The 24,634-nt window shown below is 34.7% G+C and overlaps 1 protein-coding gene across 6 annotated transcripts in view; it reads right to left on the minus strand.

Moving 5' to 3' along the window:
* The window catches only part of KCNH7 (potassium voltage-gated channel subfamily H member 7), a 397,831-nt gene that overhangs the window by 35,254 nt on the left and 337,943 nt on the right, over positions 1-24,634 (minus strand). For all 6 annotated transcript variants that reach the window (XM_084891929.1, XM_084891928.1, XM_084891930.1 and 3 more), the window contains 2 exons: positions 22,838-23,237; positions 16,421-16,620 (listed from right to left, as the gene is read on the minus strand). In XM_084891929.1, coding sequence (XP_084748055.1) covers positions 16,421-16,620; positions 22,838-23,237 — 600 coding nt within the window. The remainder of the gene's footprint in view (positions 1-16,420; positions 16,621-22,837; positions 23,238-24,634) is intronic.

The following is a 24,634-nucleotide window of genomic DNA, read 5'->3' on the forward strand; positions in this document are numbered from 1 at the left end:
TCATACTTTTAATGTCTAGTTTAGTTTTTAGAATTGGAAATTGTGCCAGAATTTACAATGCATACATAAACCAGTGCAACTATTTTGACAACCTATTCAGTGACTAATTTAAAACTTGTAGAAAACATAAATAATAGTTTGTGACAAGTGCTACTCAATTTAAATGGAATAAAATTGTATGCTATTTTATAGAATTCCCAGTATTCAGTGGGAAAAGGAACTCAATGTTTGCTTCTCTGCAAGAATTTAACTATTTAGGGTGTCATATATAGATTTTAATTCTAATGTTGGCTTTCAGTAAAAATAAATCCATTTATATACATTTTGGGGGTAAGAGGGAGAAGACATCATATATCAAGTTCCCAATAATGCAATTTTAGAATTTTCTACCTTTTTGGGTTAACCTATTGCTGTCCAATATAATTAAAAGTAATCATGAATTATTTGTATAGATAATTCAAATATATGTGGCCCATGAAGGAACTTCAAATTAGATTATATTATACAATTATTATTACTTTAAATATTAAAGCAGCCACAGGGATCCTGGTTCAGTAAAGCCCTGTGTGATGCAAATGGTCAGACTGGCTGTGATTATGGTGCAAACAGATCAAAGAGAGAATCAATGAGACATCTGAAACACAACCGCTATTTCCAATCTTGTCTCCTTTACTGTAAGGTCCCCCACAGAAATGGGTCAGGGCTCTTTAAAAGAAAACCCATAGAATATGAGTTCTGGTCATGATTTTGCCACAGGATGATGCTTGTGCAAGTCACTTCATCCATCTGGGCTTCTTTGCCAGAGAATAAGAATATATTGAACATTGTCCTGCGTGCCCATTGTCTGACACTGCTCACTCCGCTCTGCACAGCTGTAGGAACTCAGTCTTTTATGCTGAAATTTCCGTGTTACCTGGCTCAGACCCAAAAAGAACGGAGCCTTCTTCATTTGAAACCGCTTTCCTTACCTATAGCTTTCAGGCTTCGTCTACATACGTAGACTCCTGACAGGTTTCCTACTTGGATTTCTATATGGAACTTGCCTAGTTTTTGCCCATTCCTGCCTTTGGAGCTGGAGGCTCTTTTCCCACTGGGACCCAACAGCCCAGCTCCTCTCAACCTTCTAGGTCTCCGATCCCCTCTACCTGTTGAAACTATTATATTGGATTCCTTGGCAAGTGATGGAATGAAGATAGGTTCGGACACTGTTTTCTGAAATGGGCCACTTTATTGGGGAGTGTTGTAGTAGGAAAAAAAAAAAACAAAACCCAGTTCACTGGCCTCTGCATATGATGTTACTTTCCTCCCTGAAGTTGAGACCTCAGCATACTCTTAGATGCCCGCATACAGATAAAACTGTAAAGAGCAGTACAGCAAGTAACAAATTAGATATGCCTATTTTCCTCTTACTATTTGGCTATAATAAAGTACAACAAGGCATTTTATATTTCGTGTAAATAGGGGAGATATTACTACCATTATAGTAGTTGAAATGAGAATGCTGAACCTGTAACTGCTATTTCTGGCATTTTCATGAAATTTCTGTTATACTTTCTGAATGTAGCTTGTGTATAGAAGGAACAATTATGTACATGAATACATATACACACATGCTTTGTTTTGGAAGGATCAGATGAGATGGAGGTAGGGGATATTCATTTCTCTGAGTGTGTTTTATGAGCTATAGAATCAGATACATGAAGTTCCAATTTCATCACTTACTATTTGTGACATTGGTTTTTCCTACTGTAAAATTAATATTTACTTGACAGAGTTATGCTCACAATTAAATGCAATAATGCGTGTAAATTTTATGCATTGTAAATGTTCAATAGACATTTCACTTCTGAGCCTTTACTTCTTCCTTCCTCCCTTCTTTTCTTCCTTTTTTGGTCATAACTATTTATTGTTGCTGAAGAACTGGTATGTTCTCTTTAGCTCAAAATTGAGAGATATGATCCCATTGTATTATTTTCTTTGGTCGCTGGTAAATAAGAAATTCCCCACTAAATTTTGTGCTCCTTTTCCTCAACAGAATTTAAGAATCCTTTGTCCTCTCATTTCTCTAACTTTTGTTCCCTGTTTCTGAATTGTGTTAAATATTATATTTTGGCTTACTTGCACTTAAGTTTTCACTGCAAGTTGTCTTACTTTCTTTTTCAAAGTAGGAAGTTAGTAAAATCAATTTACAAGTGTGATCTTGGAATTCCAGTATTCTGATAATCACTCACAAATACTTAAAGGGAACTTGGGAAAGTTTTTCAACATCATTCTCTTCTCAAGTGTCCTTTATAAATGTTGCCATCTCATAACAGTCATCTTATTAGAAGTGAGACTGGTTGGAAAGAATGACCTCCAAGTATTCCATGGAGAAGCCTTTATTTGTACGGGAAGAGGATCACAGATCTTGGCATGAAAGATTTGTGTAGATTAAGTTATTTTTCTGTGGTATTAGCCCTTACCTGATTTTCTTAAGTCAGTTACATAGATCAAATAAAACTCAATATAAGTTAGTATTCTTTAATTAAAAATCTTCCTACCCCAGAACATTGGATGTCCTAAATAAGCCAGCAGCTTGCTTTGGAATCTGAGTTATGCCTAAGAAAAGGCAGCTTTTAGTCATTTTATATTATTGATTTTTAAAGGGAGGGGGGAAGGGAGAGGGAGAGAAAGAGAAACATAGATGTGAGCTTAACATCAATTGGCTGCCTACTGCACACAACACAAGCATGTGCTCTGACTGAATCAAAGTGGCAATCTTTTGGTGCACAGGATGACGCCCAACCAACTGAGCCACACAGGTCAGGGCTAAGTAAAGGTGTTTTTTTTTTTTTAATTTTTTTATAAAGGAGAGTTAGAGAAGAGGGAGATGTAATGGAATAGAGGTAGAAGAACACTGAAAAAGAGTTGGAAGAAAAGGGAAGTTTTACATATATATTTCTCTACGGAACCCCATTCTTTTGGTCCCAACCTTTCTTCCTTCCTACTCATGCTACTTTTTTTTTTTTTTTTGTGAGGTTTAGTTCCTCTGATGAATTACCTGATTGGGAACTTTCCTCAAATAGCACTCAGATATTAGCATTTTACCATGCCAAGCAGATCTGGCTGCAAAAAAACCCAAACAAAACAAAACAAAAAACAGCTACGACAAGGACAAACCAGGACACAAGCTGGTTTAGTGACTGTTAAAATCATGTACACAACCTTCTTGTCTGTCATGTTCTGAAACTCTGCAGGTACAAAGCACCTTTTATTGTGCATCTAGAGGCAATGTTTGATTAGTTGAGTGTGAGTTCAAAAACCCTGGGGCATCACCCAGAACCATATTCATGGCCTACACTTAGAAATGTAGTTCTCATTCTTTTAGCAAATATTTATAATCTATTATACTAGAGGCCCGGTGCATGAAAATTCATGCACTGGAGGGAGATCCCTGAGCCTTGCCTGCCCCCTCTCACAGTCTGGGAGCCCTTAGGGGTGGGAGGCGACCTTGCGATCAGGGGAAGGTGATGCCCCCATCACACCTCTGCTGCTGCTACTGCTGGCAAGGCAGTGCAAGTCTAGGCCCTGTCCTGGTTACCTGAGCCTCAGGCAGCAGGACAGCCGCCATTTGTCTTGTGTTTTGGGTGGCCCTGGGCAGCTGGGGGGCTGAGGGGACTGGGCACTGCTGTCTTGTGACTGTGGGTGCCGCCATATTTGAGGGAGGAGCAGTCAGTTAGCATATTCCCTCCTTATTGGCTGTGGGTGCTGCCATCTTTGTGATGGCATGAGTGTCAATTAGCATATTCTCTCTTTATTAGATAGGATACCAGGCACTATGGTAGTCATGGAAGACAGTAATAAATAAAACATATTCTAAAAATATACCTACTCTCAAGCCTTTCTCTAAATTCCCAGATTAAAAAAAAAAAATTAATAGGTTTAACCAGAAGTTCCTACACTCATCTTTTCCTGCCAAATTTAGATATTTATAATGCAGGGTTTAATACTAATGGGTATTTAAATGAATCCTCAAGGTAACTGTTATGTGGGCAGATTTTTAAAACTCCCTGGAGTTTCAGACTTTTTTTCCAGGTTGGTAAAAATCTTCATTATGCTATAAGTCACTTTAATATTTTATAAATGCAAGGTTAATTTCTCTTTACTTAAACTTATGTAGATGAAACTCTTTAGATGCTCAAATTATGTAAGATTAATGATACATTTTTTTCTTTTAAGTGAGTATAAAATGTTTTCTGTGATTGTTAAATCAACTCCATAGCTTAGGACCCAAAGTTTAAGAACATCCAAATAAGAATTGCCCAACAATTATAAAGCAAGATAACATTATTATAACAAAATAAAATTCTTTAGAGAAATTACACAGAAAGCCAAAATGGAAGTAATTAGCTATTCCATAGCAAGCAAGAAGCAAACATGATCAAACATGAATTCAGAAGTATTTAAGGTATGTTAATCTTCCCTCAAATGTACATATGTAACATGCATCTAATGAGATAAGCATACAAGATTGTTAATATTTGTTATTATGCAGTATGTGAATTAAAATTTTCTCTAAACTTAGCATGAATATACAATGTAGTAGTGAATGGATGCTGAAGTTAATGTGAGCCTTCATCTTCTAATCTGATATATATGTGCTCATCAACATGACATTAGTCTTATTAACTTTTTAAAAAAATATATTTTATTGATTTTTTACAGAGAAGAAGAGAGAGGGATAGAAAGTCAGAAACATCGATGAGAGAGAATCATCGGTCAGTTGCCTCTTGCACACCCCTGCTGGGAATGTGCCCGCAACCAAGGTATAGGCCCTTGACCGGAATCGAACCTGGGACCCTTCAGTCCGCAGTCCGACGCTCTATCCATTGAGCCAAACCGGTCTCCTCTCTTATTAACTTTTTAATAATTAAGTCCTTAAATTTAAATATATGCAGGGTGAGGCAAACGTAAGTTTACAGTTGTGAGTATGCAAAACAGAGTTTATTCTTATATTATTACTTATTATCGTATTATTTTCTATGTGAATACCAGCAAACCTCTGTTCATCAATCCTGTATATTGACAATGAACTTTATTATTCCTGCCTCAAATTTAAAACACAGAATTCAATAAAGGCTGTTTCTTCACCAGGACTGCAGTCTCCCTATGGGGCTTATACTTCCTAAGACCTGTTGGAAGAGATTCAACAATTGAGTTTTTGCCAAGACTCTCTCTAGCCTCCTTTCATAGTGTTTTAAACATTGTATTTGCTATTATATATATATATATATATATATATATATATATATATATATATATATATATATATAATTCTGAGAGTTACCTAATAGATATCTCTTATCCAGATAGTGCTAGAAAGATAATCTATGTAGTAATGAGCATCTTTGGATTTGTTTTACATAGTGGAGCTATACAGGGGAACATTCTAAAGGCAGACTGAGAAGGCATATTGAGAAAGATGATCTGAGTGTGGCAAATGGTTCTTCTAAACAGCAAATTAATCGTATAAACAGCTTTGATAATTGTGATAACTAACATTAGAAAATTTTCTGGAAAAATTCTCTGGGCCATTAAATACACATAAATGCTGACAAATAAAGATGAATCAGAACACAAATTAATACTCCCTATGAAGCATTAAACTTTAAGCATAATTGTCAAATAGATTTTGGAAGTAATATGTTAACTCCTCAGTCTCTTCATATAAAATATGAAGTCTACAACCTTAATATTTTATGATATTTTCTAATCCTTGTGGAATCATTGTCTACTATGTGGGCATTCAGCATTTAATAATCTTAAGAACTTATAAAATACTAAACCATGATTTTTGTTGTTTCTAGAAGATAATGCCCTTCCTTAATGGAATCTATAATTTTGGGGTCATCCCAGGTCATATTATTTCTGTGGTTATGATTTATTAAGGAATATAAAACACATGTCTTTCATATTTCCTTGGTGATTACAAGTTTAATATTTCATGTTTAAGCACTGATGATGCTAGGTGATTATTTTAGTAGGTTTAAAAATATAAATATAAAGAACCCTAATCTAAGGCTCAAATTGTTTTTGCCACCTACTTTTTTATTTTATCTTCCTGGAACTGATGAAAAGAAAGAAGCTTTTTTTGTATGAAGAATTCATATATGGCCAACTTGTTGGCAAAGCAGACAATTATGGTATCCACGACTGAGGACATTTATAAGCCTTGAGGGAATTAACTAGTTTTTTTTCATGTAAGTTTGCAATGTTTATTATATAGTTGCATAAGTTAGGGGGAAAAACAGATAATCAGAAGAAAAACTTGCCATATGTACATCGAGAATAATATAAATCCTGAACCAGTTTTGGTAACAAATTAAAGGTTTCTAAACAATGAAAGAGTCCTCCCAAAGTTCATCTTCGCCTTCTCTCTCCCACAGCTCCTGCCCCTCCATTTAACAGCATCACTGTGGGATTTTTCTTTCTTTTAAAGGGACTTGTAAGCTTTAACTTGACCCAAATTAAGTGAGGGCCAAGAATGAGTTGGAATGTGGGTGATGATGTGTAGGGAGAGAGGGCTTACTGCTTTTACATACACGTCCTTGTTACCCAGACTCTGGACCCTTCTGCTATTTCAGGGAAAGCCTGATTATGAAGGTGCACCACACTTTTTGAAAAGTCGTATCAGGGGAACCCTTGAAACCCACTAGGATGTCTAAAGGTAGCAGGAGAGATCTGCATCTTGAGAAACAATTTCAGGACTTTCCCCTCAGCCTCTAATTGCTTGAGAGAGCAAGTGGGGGGAAATGAGAACAGATATGATTAAAGTGGGGTCTTTTGGATGCTTTGCAAATGCTTCTTCTAAAATAGATTGATTGTAGATGACCTAAGCTTGCTCCCAAAGTTAAGGAACAGGAAACAGGGATGTACCATTTGCAAAGTAATGAATAAAATGATTTAAGTACCACCTTGTACTTGATACACAAATCTAAACTTGAATCTACTTTCATGTTTCAGAAACATTGCTCATATATAAACTCTTTTGATTCATTTATCAACTTTATATAAAGACTACAGAGTGGAAGGAGCCCCCTTTTCATATATGGAAGCTAAAATATAAATGCATGAAATGTTTTTATTTCTGAAAGAACTAAGTCTCCTAACTTAGTCCAGGATTTCTTCCACTATTGTGTATTAGCTGCCTATCAGACTGGATTTCTAAAGCTGCTCCCAGTAGAATTAGAGGCAAACTATTTCCCATTCATTTTATTTATTGGCTTTATTAATAAGTAACAAAGAATAGAAATGTACCACACATGCCATTTTCATTTTGTACCAGTTAAGAGTATGTTCCCCCAAAAGATTAGGCCTAGTCAATAATGCAATTGTTTTCTAGAGAATGTTATGGTTGTATCAGCAATTATATAACATTTTGCAAAACAGCAGAAGTTCTCAAAATAGTTTTCTTCCTCCATCTATCAGATCTCCCTTCAGTATAAAATGTATTATTTCTCATTACCCGGCACTCTGAGTGTTCCAGACACTGCTGTGTCCCCTCCCATTTCTACTTCTACCAACTCAGTTTTAAAGCAGCTGTGTGTGTTTCAAAATCTATTTATGACAGCTGTACTTGTTAGTGGAATTATAGAATTCAATTTTTTTGTGCATAAAATAATAAAATATGGGCAAAGAAAGATAGCAGATCCCTCCACCTCCTGCCATGAAAATAAAGCTTTGGAAAAACTTTATAATGGTCATCACTTTTTAAAACGCAACCACAGCCTGCTTTTTCACTAGGTGTGGGTGCCTAAACATTTATAAGAGTAGAAATGTTATATAGCCCATTAACTCTGATTATAATCCAAAAATAAGAATAGATTATTTCAAAGTGACCAGAAAGTTAGAAGTACATGAAACTTAAGGATAACATTCTATGATAGCCTTTGGATTAAATAAGAAATAATTTAAAAGCAATGAAAGGAGAATGTTTTATATCAAAACACATGGACCCTGAGAAAACTTGCATTAGAAAAGAAAATGTATAGTTTTAATGTCTTCATTATTACAGAGAAAATCCAAAATAAGAGAAGATCTTAATATAGATGTTAAAAATAATAGAACAGTCCAAAGAAACAAAGGGGATTAAGGAAGGCAAATGCTAAAAATGAAAAGAATAGTAATAAATTAACTCAAAAGCAAGTTCCTTGAAAAAAAAAACACCCCACACACAATAATATATAGAAATATTTCAAAGACCTGCTAAAGGAAAGAAGAGAGAACAAAAATGTACAAGTTTGGGAATGAAAAAGCAGTATTGAAAAAATTGAGCTTCAAGAGAATTCTATATGCAATTTTATAAGAACTTTGAAAGCCTAGATGAGATGGGTGAATTATTGGCAAAATATAAATTGTCAATGTTTATTAAGGAAGGAATAGAATATATAATTACCATACTAGGATTGGAATGGTAATTAAAGGTCTAAATTAAAACCACCAGGGTGAAAGGAAACTAAGAAAACAATCCCATTTACAACTGAATAAAAAACAAACAAACAAACCTAGGAATAAATTTAACCAAGGAAGTAAAAGACTTATACTCAAAAAAATTGTAAAGCTCTGAAGAAAGAAATTGACAAAGATTCAAACAAATGGAAGTGTACACTATGCTCATGGATAGGAAGACTTAACATTGTGAAAATGTCCAAAGCAATCTATAGATGCAATGCAATTCCTATCAAAATACCAATGGCATATTTCATAAAACTAGAATAACTATTCACTAAAATGTATATGGAACCACAAAAGACCCCAAATAACCATAGCAATCTTGAGAAAGAACAAAATTAGAGGAATCATGCTATCTATAACAATAAAATCATACTATGCTAATTAGACTGGACATCCTACTGGATAACCTTCTGGACTAAGATGTGGTGGTGGGGCTCAAGGCAGAGATAGTGGATCCAGGAGCTGAACCCCTTGCAAGAATTTTGTGCATCGGGCCTCTAGTCTATATATATAAAAGCCTAAGTAATCAAATGACGACCCGAAGGACAGTAACCACAGATCACTATGATGTGCACTGACCACCAGGGGGCAGACATTCAATGCACAAGATGCTCCCTGGTGGTCATTGCGCTCCCACAGTGGGAGTGCTGCTCAGCTAACTAACCCATCCCAGTGGCCCACCAGCCCAGGGGCAGCCACTCACTCCCTCAATAGCCCTGCACGTCCAATCTCAGAAGAACGGGCCAGGCACCGATTGACCAGCACCACCAGCATATCCTGACAGTGCTGCCCGCCTCTTAGAAGTCAGCATCAGGCACCGAGGCTTCTTCCACTCCCTAGATGCTCCATAAGGAAGAAACAATATGAAAGCGGCTGCCAGGTGGCTCCCAGCAACCAGCATGAATGTCAGCAGGAAGGATCCAGATCCCGGGCTGGCAAGGGTGTCCCATTGCCCACCTGGAGGGCCAATTGCGTTCTGCCTCCCCACAACACCCGGGGACCCCATCCTCAAATTCATGCACTGGACCACTAGTCTGATGTAAAATCACCATACCACATGGTTTTACAGATGGTTTTTAACATTTAAAGAGCATGTAATGATAGATCAATATCATTATAAAATAGGTGCAACATTTAAAATAATTTACTCGTCAATATAAACAAAGCTTCAAGAATATATGAAAAAAATAATATTTATTGTATAATAGAAAAGCAATGATATTTGTAAGTATTAGTCTTAATGGTAAAGCTATTTGCTTTAAAATCAGCTATTACTGACCAGCCAGTGTGGCTCAGTGGTTGAGCGTTAACCTGGGAACCAAGCGGTCACCAATTTGATTCCTGGGCAGGGCACATGCCTGGGGTTTCAGGATTGATCCCCAGTAAGGGTGTGCAGGATTTCTATTTTTCTATCCTCCTCCCATCCTCTCTCTCTCTAAAATAAATAAAAACATGTTTAAAAATCAGCTATTACCATTTAAAATTGTTTAGGAGGATCTAGTGAACTAAAAGAGCCATCTGACTAATAGGAGCCAAAGATACAAATGAATAGAAGTCATTTAGGAATATTTGACATGAAAGTGGCAATGACTGTATATTTTTTCCATCCACACTCATCCCCATGGATAGCAATGCAATGTCTAAACCAAGAGAAACAAATAAATATCTGTATTTTCTTGAGTACTTTGCCTACGGCTATATGGTCAATAGGGTTAGATGAACCACTGTGTTCATTTTCACCCTTAGAAAATGATTTTACAATCTGACTGCTGGAAATTCCAAGACCACTGTGAATGTCTCAGACAATTCTCCCATGAAGGAAAATATTAAAGTTTTATTTTAGAGAAATTGCAGATGGTTTGATTCCATAAGCTTTGATAAATATTGAATTCTTATAATATTATAGAACTAAAATGTACTTAATAGTAGTATTTCCAAGGATTCATTTAAAACTGAACTCTGATGTCTCCCTCTCTACATTTTTATTGGCTAAACCTGTGTTGAATATTGAGTGTTCTAAAGCTGAATTGAGTTTAAATTCATCCTGTGTTCTTATCACTACAGTGTTTGAAAACATGCCACACTCTTCAGCAAAAGGAATTGCACTCCAGAGTCCTGATCAAATAGAACCATTATTTTAGAAAGTTATAAAAGAGTACTATGCTTTGAGACATCATTTCCACCTTCCTAAGAGGAACACTAAGTGGAGAAACTGAAGCTCAGAAGTGTGTTCATTGCCTCAGCTTGGTGTTCCTGCAATGACTGTTTCCCTTGTTTAAAACTCCAGCCATGCCGTCATTATTTCCCTTAGCTTGGGAACCTCTAAAGAAGCAGCATGGTGCCAGCTGTAATTAAGTCTTTCTTGATAATGACTAGAGACCAGGATGAAGTGACCATCATCATTTGGCTGAACACATATCATATGTGACCTGAAAATACCAGATGCCTGTCTTACGCTTGATGTTGTTCATGTCAGGAGGCTCCAGATGGCAAGTATGGTTCTCTGCGGTATTTTTGAGACTTTAGGGCAAACAGCCTCCGTGAAAAATAGAAAGTGTGTGAGCTTGACCTTCCTAAGCACCTGCTGTTCACGGGCTGGCTACAGTAGGCAAGTGTGTATGTCAATAGCAGATATCTTGCTGGTGCAAAATTTTACTACCTATCCAATTTCTGCAGAGCTAGACAATGCCCATTGCCTAATCAACATGAAGATGGAAACATCTTTTAAAGCATTGTAGACAATTATTATTTTAATTCAACTCCTAAATGATAACTAGACCTGTATTATTATTTTTTTAATTAAAACATGTCACCAGTCCTGAGGGTCTTTATCACTTAAATGTAGGTTTTTGACAGTCTCCATGCCCCTTTCTAAATGAATTTACCTACTGGGCCATTTAGGCCTTAGTGCAGGGAATAGGCATGTTTCTTTCAACTTAGGCAATATTTTGCAATGCTTTCTTCAACTTGACTGCTAATTTTGAACCTATGCTTTTTTGTTAGAATATTACTGGTTAAACAAAAAGTATCAATTACACTGTACAGGCTTACCTATGACAAACTTCTATTATGCTATTGATGTCTTTAGAAGTGAGTGATTTTATTTTCTGAAGAATTCTTACAAAAGGGCTCTGTGCCCACTCAGTAGTGGAGTAGTCAAATATGAGAATACCCTATTTTTTTGTCTTTTTATTTACAGCTCTATGCCTAGTCAGTTAAAGCTCTTTTATCGACTATATTTATCAACTTAAAGATATAAAGAATCATTAGAAAAGGTAACATGAAATTAAAAGCAATGTGGTGAAAATAAGCCATGTCATTTGGTAAATCTTGATTTATATTTTTGATGGGGTTTTGAGTTGCTGAATCGAACCTAACTGAAAAAACTTGTCATTACATTTCACTGTGGTCTATTGAAACAGTCCATGAGTGAATGGGAAAGTCTGGCACAGATGAAGTCATTTAAAAAAACATTGAGAAGTTTTTGAAATTGTAGGGTTAGAATGTGAATGCAGATATAAGATGTTAGTAGCTAGTTAGTAGTAGGTAGTAAGTAGTAGTAGTAGTCAGCAGTAATTAGTTAAGGTTAGTAATTAGCAGAGGCTAATCTGACAGATAACAGGAGAGCTGGAAAGGAAATCAAATTTTATTAACATGATCCTAAGAAATCACATCAGTTTCAAGAAATAAGAATTTATATGAAACAACCTGCAATTATTCAATATATTCTTTTCCATTTTGATTGGCTTTGTTCGGCTCATGATAAGTATATTCTTTCTCACTTACATTCTCATATGTGGTTCTACCCATTTTTAGTCAACTAGGTTGACTAAAATTCCTAAATATCCTTCCTTCTACAACTTAGCCCCTATCTTATACCACCTCTTTTTTGAGGAATTAGTTTAATCTTTGCTAGACCAAGAAGACTGGGCCATGTAGTATAAGGGACTTGGAGTTTTCTCCTTTACTTCTCAATGCCAAGGCATTCACCCTTTCTCTTTTCCTCCTGCCAGCCTTTCAGAAGCCTTGCCTATCTGCCTTGCTGAAGAATTTATCTCTCTTCCTAGATTCTTATTCCAACGCCTTGTACATCTGTCGCTCAAAATTGTCTCCATTAATATCAAGGTCAAACAAAAACAAAGAGCAAAACCCAACTAAATTGTTATTTTTCATAAAATAAAGTTGTTTCTGGAGTACTTCCCTTAATTCTACCTTGAACTCTCCCACATATGTGCTTTTATTTCTGACCTTGTCTTTACCTGAAATGACGCCCTTTGGTGCTCTGTCATCAACTATTCTACCACTCGTTTAGTCCAGTGGGTTTTGAATAATACGAAGCAGATGTTCTGTAAGGGAGACTAAGGTCCACCACAGGCAGTGAGAGAGGGACAACAGATAGGTTAGAATCTCCATCCTCAAGCTGAAATAACTGTTTTTGTATATTTTGCATATTTGAGTTCTGGTGCTTTAAAAAATATTTGAAAATGACAAGTTTAATGAAATTGCAGAGAGATTAAGTGACTTGTTCAAGATTAGTGGCATATTGATGGGGCATTTTTAGGTAAAATAGAATTTGACATTAAGTGTTCACAAAGATTTTCTTTCACGTCAATGTAATTTTAAATTATGGAGTAATTTCTGCCATAATTGATTATTTCTCACAATCCAGAATGATGTATAGACCATGATAGGGTCATTCCTTTAGGCATTCCAGTTCTTGTGTGTGATATGAGAAAACTTGATTCTACTCTGACATGGGAAGTGATTTTTAGCTGTTGGTAATTAACTAAAAGCTATGTTGGATAATGCCAGAAAGTTGCAGATTGCGTTTCTTGATTTGGCGAAATTTTTTGAGATGCCTTTCGTCCTATGCCAAGAAAATATCTCCTTCTTAATTAGTCACATTTCTGGGAGTTAAAGGGAAAGGATTTTCCAGAATTGATCTAAAGACATTTTGGAAGTAATTTTTACTATTCCTAAGCTTGACGTCAGATGCAAAAGAACACCTTCCTTTCACCAGTTTCACTAGCCCGACACTCTTCCTTTGCACTCTGAATGATTTGGTTCAACTAAAAGGGCTTGAAAGTGCTCCTGAATGCTTTTGGACCTGGAACATTCTGGCAATTGCTGTTTCCCAAAATAAACAAAGATGCAGGAAATAAGAATGTGGCTGCACACTTTAGCTTAATTCTTTCCTATGTTTTGTGATCTATTAAGGAGTCAAATGTTTTAGGTTATGAAAAATAACTTTAATAGGTCAATTTATACAAGTATGACTGGGCATCTTGTACTGCATTTAGCTGAAAAGCAAAAATGACCTGAAATGTTTCATGAGAAATTATATTTGAGGCTATACTTAAGTGAAATAAGATGGAGTGCTGGTGAAGGATACAACAGTTTGATGTACTTTTATGTATCACAATACATACATTTATATAACTTTAAATTATTATATTACGTTTTAGTAAATAATTACCTGACAAGACACAGGAATTTTAACAGTGTTTTTGGAGGTAAAAAAAATCTACTTAGATTTTTTTTTTTACCTCACAATAGTCTAAGATTACAGTTATTTTTCTCTAATCAACTTTGTTTTGCACAGCCTGCTTAATTAACAAGTATCTTCCATTTGCTGAGTTTTCAGTTATCTTACACTTTGATTATTTTACTCACTTTTCAGTCACACGATGAGAAATGTAGACACTCTATACAAACAAGAAGTTCGTGCAAAGTCAAGCTCTCAAAACCACATGCAAGACTCAATAGCACATGGTTTAGAGCTCACACACTTCAGGATCATGTAACACAGGCATGCAGATGAGAGGGAAGAAAAATACCTACATTATGAAAATAGAGGATGGTGAAAAAAGAATGACATTTTCTTTATGACAATTATCTAATGCAAACCGTATACCCATAACCTTTACCGGAGTGGAGGAAGGGGCAGGTAAGTGGCTTTTTGTGGGGAAGGGGAAAGTGTATATAAATGTCATTGGAGGTCAAGTTATTGTTAAAATTAAGGGTTTCTATTCTGCACTTGGCCTCTCCCAGGTTATCTTTCCCAATTGATTGCTTTGTCTATCCTCCGCTACATCATGCAAAAAAGATCAGAACTAACACTGGAAACCACTTAACAAGCTCTAAACCTGACAGATAGCAAGGGTGTTCTCCACAGTTTACACGAGAATTAAATTGGATATAAATACCTCCTGTTCTTACCGGTGGGTGTTGTGATTCCATGTATTAAGGTGTGAAGCAGGCAGGAAAGAGATAAATCTTTCATAAGTACATTGTAAATAAGCAAGTGGTATATAAACCATATTTATAGGTAATAGAGTCAAACAATGAAAGGTAAATAGATGTCACAAAATAGACTTTATCACAAAATATGGCCACAAAACTAGTTATATGGAGAGGGGAGGTACAATAAATAGCTGTTTTATTACTGTTATTAAAATAATCTGGCATATAAAACAACAAAATTGAGTGGTACGTGTGTTGGTAAAAAAATTCTTGGCACTGCTTCAGCCAACCCAGCGTTAGAGAAACCCCAATAGTTCCAAATGATGATATCTTTGTAAAATAATAATATATAAAAGTGATCAATTTATAGGTGTTTTCTTGTGAGACTAAAGTGTTACCCTAGTAAGATCAATTTATCAAATAAATTTTCACAAAGAACACCTGGAAATAAAGTTTGGTTATGATTTTGCACAAAATGTGCTAACTGATTGGCTCTTCAAATTAACTTTTTATTATGGCATGTCCTTACTTCTCGGTCAGATAAATCTCACATACTGAGATAAGTTTATTCATGTGTAAATATGCCTTTCAAATTGGGCAATATTTGCAATAATTTCTGTATTTGGATTGGTAATTTTGAATCTGCTTTTTTTTGTTAGAATATTTACAAGTCAAATTAAAAGATGTCAATCTAAATTATATAGGTACAATTATACAAAAATTGTATTATACTGTTGATGTCATTATATGTAAGGAGTTCTATTTTCTGAATATTTTTAGAAGCAGGTCCTTGTCCAGTGGAGGAGTAGCTATATGAAATGCACAATATTTTTAATCTTTTAAAAAATAGGTCTATGCTATACTATCGAATTTGGACCTGTTACATAATTAATTTTGAGGAATCAGTTTCTATAAGCCAAACAGCTAGGTCAAATAAATGTACCCAATTTTCCTAATATGAAAAAGAGCTTGATGGACCACAATTATGTTAATACTAATTGTGTTGATTTGGGGCCATTGTCAGAGGAATAAATGGTTGTTAAAAGTGATTGCTGATGTTGAATTAGCTTAAAAGTAACGAAGAAATTTATACTTTCCCTTTGAAAGGAAATATGCATTAAACCAAATACAGTAAAGGGGCACATAGTTAATTTTTTTAAATATAGAAAAAAATTCCCATACCATAAACATGAGATTTCCTATCCTAAAGTGTTTAAGACATACTTAAGCTTCCTAATCTCTTCCACAATTCTCAAAATGACCTAATATTTTTTGAAGAGTGTTAACCTTGAATTTCTGTTTGGGGCCATCATAGTTATTACTGTTTACTTGTATATAATCTTAATGCAAATGGGTCCAACTATTTTCGGGGGTACTGGTAGGTAGGCCATGTGGTGAAAGACCAAGCTTAGCAAGGCTCTCTTTAAACAGAAGTGGAGACTCTACTACACATAGTTATATCAGTTTGCATCATGTTATAATGCCTTTGCCACACAGTATAACTAGAATATAGCACCATGCAATGCCATGAATTGAGAATGAGAGGTTATCTCCAGGGGAGAAAATAAACATCTGAGAGAGAAAAACAAAAGCAAGGGGTTCAAAGCTGGTGAGACTAGCTTTTCCATTTTGGCTGTAGCTAAAATGCCTATGGTTCTTTCGTTTTGGAAACAGAAATACATACCATATTCATGTCAATGCCGTTGGTGTAAGTCCATGCATGTTGGAAATATTCTTCAAGCCGTTGCCTCAGAGGATTGGGAATTTGGTGAAAGCGAATGAACTCCTTTACTCGCAGCATCTGCATGTGGTACCTGGCAGTTCCCGAGTACAGTCTTTGGATAATTGCAGATACATTCCCGAAAATGCTTGCATACATTAGTGCTGGATTGAATAAAAAATAAAGTTATGGGGGAAGATTGGATTTTGGAAATATTATATCTTGTCAGAGTCTCAAGTATGTTAATATTTATTTATCTCAATTCAGTTATGAGGATTTTCCATTGGCCCTTGGAGGAAAAAAAATGGTCAAGCCAATGCAGCTTCAAATTTTATAATTTTGATGATACTGGACAGGAAAAGTCTCTAAATTCCTGATGGATGCTAAATTAAAGTTAAAACTCAGGTTGTTTACAATACCAACCTGTAAGCTGGAGTGCTGATTAGAGATAAAATGCATTTAGAATAAATATTTTGTTTGTAGAGAAAAGTAGACTAAATCACTTTTTTTTTGTCTACATGAAGAAGTGAACTTCTATGATACTCTAAGTATTGCACTTAGGTAGAATAACCTTTTCAGTGCATCCTGAGCTAAATCTTTATAAGGTAACAGGAGGCTTTTAAGTCATCTTCTCTTTATCATTATATTGTCATTCAGTTTTTAATAATCCTAAAAAGTGCCATACTCCTCAGAAAATCAAATCATGACAAATGGTCTCTACCTTGATCTTTGGATGTGTCAGAGCTTTAGAGAGAAGGTTACATATGTTTAAGGCTTTGGAACTACAATATACCAAGCAGGTGAGAAAAATAAACAAACATTTTTAAGTGTTTAATTCAACTATATTCAATCAACACATTTCCCTCCCCCCACAACACTTTTTATAGAACACTATCTCTATCAACCATGTAACCATTTTAAAAGTAGATTTTGGCCAAGTTCAAGGTGTTTTAAAGTGGCTTTCCTTAATAATTGGCTTTCTTTTCCACCTTTGTCTCTTGGTGAACATGGTCCTTGTTTGCCACAGGTGTCCCTACTAAGAGAATGTCCCAGAGAAAGCAGTGACCCTTTGTTTTTATATATTTAAAAGGATGAAAGTTGGGGCCATCTGTAGTGAGGCTGAATTGGGATGTGTGAAAGACAATATGTCTCAGTAAGGCAGACAAACTGTTTAGATTGTATCTTCCACAGAAAAAAATACATGAGGCTAACTTTAATAAATGAATAGTTGATTAGGAAGGGAGTTAACAATACTTGCCTGAAACTGATTCCTGTGATCCAAGGAGATTCATGTGAAAAATATATTTTACTCTTCCTAATTGTAGTTTTGGAAATATTTATGCATGCTGTTATGTCTCCATAGTACCTATCATATGCTCAGGAAATAGTACAAATTAAATTCACTTGATTTAATCAAAGGGCACATAATCAATGCTAGTTATTTTACCTAAACCACATAATTACTTAAGAGCCAGGGCAAACATTCTTATTTCGTATTTAATGAATACTGTGGTTTTAAATCTATATTGCCATAAGAATGAACCAAAACATTAGTTTGGGTCATAAACAGGTATTTCCACTCCTTGACAAGATGGCAAAATCTAGATTATAAGTACATTGAATATATGAATGACCTGTATTGTTCCTAAGATATTCTATACTGATGGCTTCTCAGATTGTAATAGAGACATACTACTTTTTAAGGAAGCAAATAAATCTAAAGACTGTCAGCAAGAGAGAAGCACAAATTGACTATATTATGTATACATTATTAAGGTAATGCCTCTCAACTGGCAATAAAATATTTGTCAAAAGCACCTTGGAGTAATATTTTCAGGCATTTCTTTCCTAACTCACTATTTTATTTAGCTTTCCATAATAGGGAGATATTATTTCATCAAAATTATTTGCTTTAGGTTTAGATATTATAGATAATATACATTTATCTTAAACATTTCTTCAGCATACTATACCCCAAATCAGATATGCTAACCACACTAATGAATTTAGTTGGCTATTTAGGTATTAGCTGAAACATGTTGATAGAACAAATACACTTGATTTTCTACAAATTACACAAACTTAAAAAATTGTAACTTAAACATTTTATTGATGTGTAATTTACATATAATAAAATGAACCTGTTTTAAATGTAACGTTCAGTTAGTTTTGACAAATGTACACACTCCTGTAAACAAAATCAATATATAACACATTTTTACTACCCCAAAATATTTCCTGTGTCCCTTAGCTGTCTGCTTACTCATTTCAGACCCCAGAAAACCACTGAGGTCCTTTGCATCATTAAATTTTAGTTTTCATTTCCTGGAATTTCATATAAATAGACTCAAAATATACATGTTCATTTGTGCCTGACTTCTTTTGATCAACATTATGACTTTGAAATTAATTTTGTGTCAAGTGTATCAATAAACTTTTATTATTATTATTATTATTATTATTATTATTATTATTATTATCATTTATCACTGAGCAGATTTGTATTGTATGGCTATACCACAGTTTCTCTCCTCTGTTGCTAGAAAACTCACTGTTTCTAGTTTTTTGGTTATAATGAATGGAAGTGCCATGAACATTTTTATACAAATCTTTGTTTGGGCAAACATTTTCATTTCCCTTTTAAAATCTAAAAATGGAATAGCTGAGTTACATGGCATGTTTGACTTTATAAGAAATGGCCAAACTATTTCCTAAAATTGTTATGTTACACTTCCTCCAGCAATGCATGAGAATTTCACTAATGCATTGTGTGTGTGTGTGTGTGTGTGTGTGTGTGTGTGTGTGTGTTTACCTGTTTGGGATTTACTGAACTTCTTGGAGCTATGATTTATAGTTTTCTTTTTTAATTAATTTTAGAAAAACCTCAGCCATTTCTAAAAAAAAAAGAAAGAAAAAAAAAATTCGACTTCCCGTCCATTTTTTGGAAGTCCAACATTTGTTCAAAGGTTTGGTATTGTCTGCTATGCCTATCATCTCTGTTAACTCTAGCTATAGTTTTTTTTAAAAAAATGTTTTTTTCTCCTGCTTATGGGTTACCTTTCTTATTTCTTAGCATATCTATTAATCTTTTAATGGATGATAGACATTTCAAATTTAACACCGTTCATTGCTTTATATTCTTTGCCATCTTTAGAAATGGTGGATGTTGTCCTTGAAGGCAGTTAAATTACTCATAGACCAGCTTGCTCCTTTTGAGGCTAGTATTTTAGGCTTTGTTAGGCTAGACAGGCTCTAGTCCTATGGCAATAGTTTTCTGAGATTTAGGGTTTTCTACTCTGCTGGTGGGAATTGTTCAGCTTACAGGGCTTTTAAAATCTATTTGTCAGTATTGGAGGAATTTTACCTCATGCATTTCTGACTTTGTATTCGTCAGTAGACTCAAGGGCAGACCTACCTGGAGATTTTCTATGCCATGGCTGGCTCTTTTCTGTCTTGCAATACTAGCACCTGCCTCCACAACTTCTGATCCTGTGTTCTTAGCTCAGCGAGACACCTTTCACTGCAGAAAGTGCCTCCAGACTGAAAGCTGAGGATAACAGGAGGCCCATCTTGTTTGTTTTCCTTCTTTGAGGGATCAGATCCCCTACTATTTTAGTGCCAATGTATAAAAACAGTTGACCTGCATATTTTGTTTAGTTTTATGCCCTTTAAAAAAAGATATCGGGGTATTCTAGTTATTCCACCATGGCTAAAAGAAGAAATCCAATGACATGTTTTTCATGCTATAAACACAAGGAATTCTTCCAAGATGTTTGTTAAGTAGATGATTGACATTTGCCTTAGTTTACTGGTTTATGTGTTTTGAAGTTAAATGTCTTTTATTGTATTTATGATAGTTGAATAAAGAGTAAATTTGTATATTAGCATACCTATATGGAAATACATGAGCATAACTTACATTTACACTTATTTGATAGCTAGCAAATATCAGTGACATTTTTACTATTGTTAAGTTTCAAGTCTTAATTTCATTTTTTTCTTTATTCATGGCTTAACAGGTCATAAAGTTCTTCAGGAATATTTACACATTTTTCCTGTGTGACATTAAGTTTTATATAATCCCATTTTGATTAAAATTTGCAAAACTGATTTGTTATCCAAATAAAGGATATCATGTAGGAAGTGGGATGTCTCATACTCTACCCAATTAACTATAATGTTTTTTCTTTTTTAAAAATAATAAATTCACTTGCAGGAGACACATTCCTAAAGAATCAATAAAATAACCTCATGTCACATTTTAAAAAGAAGAAAGTGTAAAGAAATAAAAAAGAAAAGCAGAAAGGAAATAAAAAAGAATTAAAACTGCCCCAAATCCCCTGGTTTAGGAATTAAAGATTAGCTATAGAGTAAGTAAAAAGTTGTTGTTTTTTAAAACTTGAAATAAAGTACTGATAAACAGTACTATGCATTGCACTTATTTTCACAGGTGGTAAGGGTTTCTAAGTGGTGAATAGGTTAAACTTCAGTGCATTTATAAAATTCTTTCTTATAAATTCTAAGTTTCAAGATACAGATTTTGTTTTCTTTTTAAAAAGTTTAAATTTATATATATATATATATATTTTTTTTCCCCATAGGTTTTTATTTATTTATTTATTTTTTAAAAAAGTATATTTTATTGATTTTTTACAGAGAGGAAGGGAGAGAGATAGAGAGCCAGAAACGTCAATGAGAGAGGAACATCGACCAGCCGCCTCCTGCACAACCCCCACTGGGGATGTGCCCACAGCCAGCGTACATGCCCTTGACAGGAATCGAACCCGGGACCTTTCAGTCCGCAGACCAACGCTCTACCACTGAGCCAAACCGGTTTCGGCGGTTTTCAAATAATAAAAAACACATTTTCTTTTGCTTGCTTGCTATCTATGTCACTAAAATTCACAACTACTAAAAGTATTTGCTAGCAGTTATAATCATATTGGGACTGTTTTCTCTAAGAGAATTTTTCTATTTTCTCCTGTAGGCCCATTTCCATTTCCTTCTGGATACAGCGCTACTTCTGTGTTTATATCCATGATTGAGTCTGAATTTGAAGAATATTTTAAAAGTTACTTAAATATAATGATTTTGTTTATTCAAATGTTGCTATGAAAAAAAACCCAGCAAGACATATATATATATATATATATATATATATATATATATATATATATATGAAGTAAATTTTAAATAACATGGACAATAAACTGATGAATCTTATTAAATTTCATACCTAAGTCTTATCTAAACACATTTCATTAGTCAATATCGAACAATTAAAAATAAACAAATAAACTCTCTGGAAATAATGATCGGTGGCCTCCAACAAGCATCCCGACTGAGACCGGGTATTGAATCTGCAACCCAGGTACGTGCCTTGACCAGGAATCAAACCCGTGACCCTTCAAAGTGTGGGCCAATACTCTAACCACTTAGCAACACCAGCCATGGCTACAAGATTACTTGTTAAGAGAGATTTATAATTCCATTTACAAGCCCCTAAAAATGTAAAAAATAAACTCTTTGAGTCAATTTTCAAATTTGTATTCAATCTGCGGATGATGCTATTTTTAAGTTTATACATTCATCAATTTGCCAATTGCTTCCTGGTATCAGCAAGGCTATCTTTAGTGGTTCCAAGGTGAGATTTAAACAATATATATACTACTATTAAAACATCTTTAGTTCAATACAAACTTTTTTTTTTCTTATTCCAAAGAATGCTCCTTATAAGTAATGCTCATGATATTACTCAATTACAAGGTAAAGGTCAATCAGTTAGGCCTTGACATAGTGTCACAGGGAAAGAGATTTATAGGCAATAATGGGGATATATATATATATATATATATATATATATATATATATATATACACAGTACATATTCATATGTAAGAGATTAACTTGCATTATTATTAGTGATCATATATACTTGTAAATTAGTGATATATATATTTCTATATCTAATTAGGACATCTAGTAATATAATGTAAGCTCATCTTTCCAATTCAAACCTGCCTCAGCTGGAAACAGAAGATAACTATTGGTAATAAATTAGGAACAGACACTCTTTTACAGCAGTAAAGGTGAACTGCAAGTCTCGATTCCTGAATCCCAAGACTCGTTTGACTCCAGTTTTATGCTCATGTTTTCCTGAAATCTTGAAAACCTTTGGTTGCTTCCCTTCAAAGACAAATACACTATGATACCTAAATATGCAACCCCATTACTTGTACAATTATATATATATATATATATATATATATATATATATATATATATATATATATATATATTGCCTTACTCTAAATGTTCTGGTGATATCAATTTTGTGATATCATTTTGTCCTAATAGATAACAAAAGAGAAGTCTACTTACAGCCAATCAACATGACACAAATTGAAAAGATTTTTTCCGAATTGGTGTTAGGTGACACATTCCCGAATCCTACACTGGTTAAACTGCTGAAGGTAAAATACAGTGCGGTGACGTATTTGTCTTTAATGGATGGCCCAGAACTTGAGTCACTGTCATTGTAACGTTTTCCAATTTGTTGTCCTAAGGAGTCCAACCATCCGATTTTGTCAGTCAGGTAGGGCCTTTCTACGTTCCCAATCGCATACCAAATGCAAGCCAGCCAGTGAGCAATCAGGGCAAATATGCACATTAAGAGCATCAGAACAGCAGCGCCGTATTCTGAATACCGGTCAAGCTTCCGAGCCACTCGCACAAGACGGAGGAGTCGAGCTGTCTTCAGAAGGCCAATCAGTGTTGTTGTCTGTGGAGGTAAATGTGTGTGGTCAGAAACAGCTGATAGAGGTTCAAGGTATGTTCCTGTGAAGCTAAGTAGCAGGAACAGGTAACAACATGGTGGCATCAACGATAACTGTATATTTGAATTAAGTATTTTCTTACCCACGTTGTAAAATATTCTGAAAATGTCCATTGCACTAATTTAGTATCTTGGCATGCAAAAACTCTGGGACCAATAATTTATCTATCTTACTTTATGCTCTAACCATCATGGGTAAATCATTCCTTCACCAACAAACATCCCAGGGTGTTACTGGTGTGCCTAGCAGGTGCCACACACTGGAAGTGTGGTATTGAAAAAAAAACAAAAAACATACATGGTCACTTTTCTAAGAAGAGACAGTTATTTGGCAGACACAATGTCTTCTTTAATAAAGAGAGACAAGGTCACTATCTATTGGGGATGTAAATAAACAGTAAAATCATTTCAGAGATGAGAAGTGCCATGATGAAAACGAGACAGTGATATGACAAAAGACGTTTGGGGGCCTGGGTTGGAATGGGGATTAGTTTATAACAGAGGGCCTTTCCGAGGAGCTGTCCTTGGAATTGAGAAAGATCTGCATAAAGAGAAGAAGCTAGTAAAGCAGATAAACTGGGAAACTTATTGGATGATTGCATGACGCACTAGACACTAGATTTAAATGCATTTTTTCCTTCTTAAATATGTTAAGTTGGTAAATTGTTTCTTGATCTCCCAAGGATATTGTGCATTTTGCTTTGTGGTGTAATATGTGTAACTAATGACATGATTATTATTGACCACGTATCTAATGATAGGACACTTCTATATAATAACATGATACTTAACTGGTTGTTTGGACTTGAAATCTGATGAACACAAATTACAAGTTTATTTTTTGGGTTTCCTAAATAATGTCAGCTATAAGTACTACATATTTCACAGTGCATATAATTATTCCATAGCTACATGGTGTTTACCAATCAATTATTTAGTCATTTTATCTGTTCATTGTTGGTATTTATTTCACGAAGTGCATTCAACTGAGTTAAGAACATATATTTTAATTAGAGAAATAGTTCATGACGTAAGTATCACCCTATATCTATTCACATTGACTTGATGGAAAAAGGGCACTAAATATCAAGAAACGTTTTCATTAAAATACTGTAATTGTTGCAATTACCCCCCAATCCCCCTTAGTCATAATGGTGACAAGGGAAGGGGAGATTTCTCTGAATTCTTTTTTTAACTTTTTTAAAATTTCTTTATTGATTAAGGTATTATATATGTGTCCTTATCCTCCTTTAATTGAGTGCTGACACCTTCTACAGGTGAGAGGAGCTTGTGTAGTTGAGATGTGCTGATCACAATTGGACTCCAGACTTAGCTGATTTTGG

This window comes from Pipistrellus hanaki (assembly GCF_964339955.1).
Source record: "Pipistrellus hanaki genome assembly, chromosome: 8".
NCBI lineage: Eukaryota > Metazoa > Chordata > Mammalia > Chiroptera > Vespertilionidae > Pipistrellus > Pipistrellus hanaki.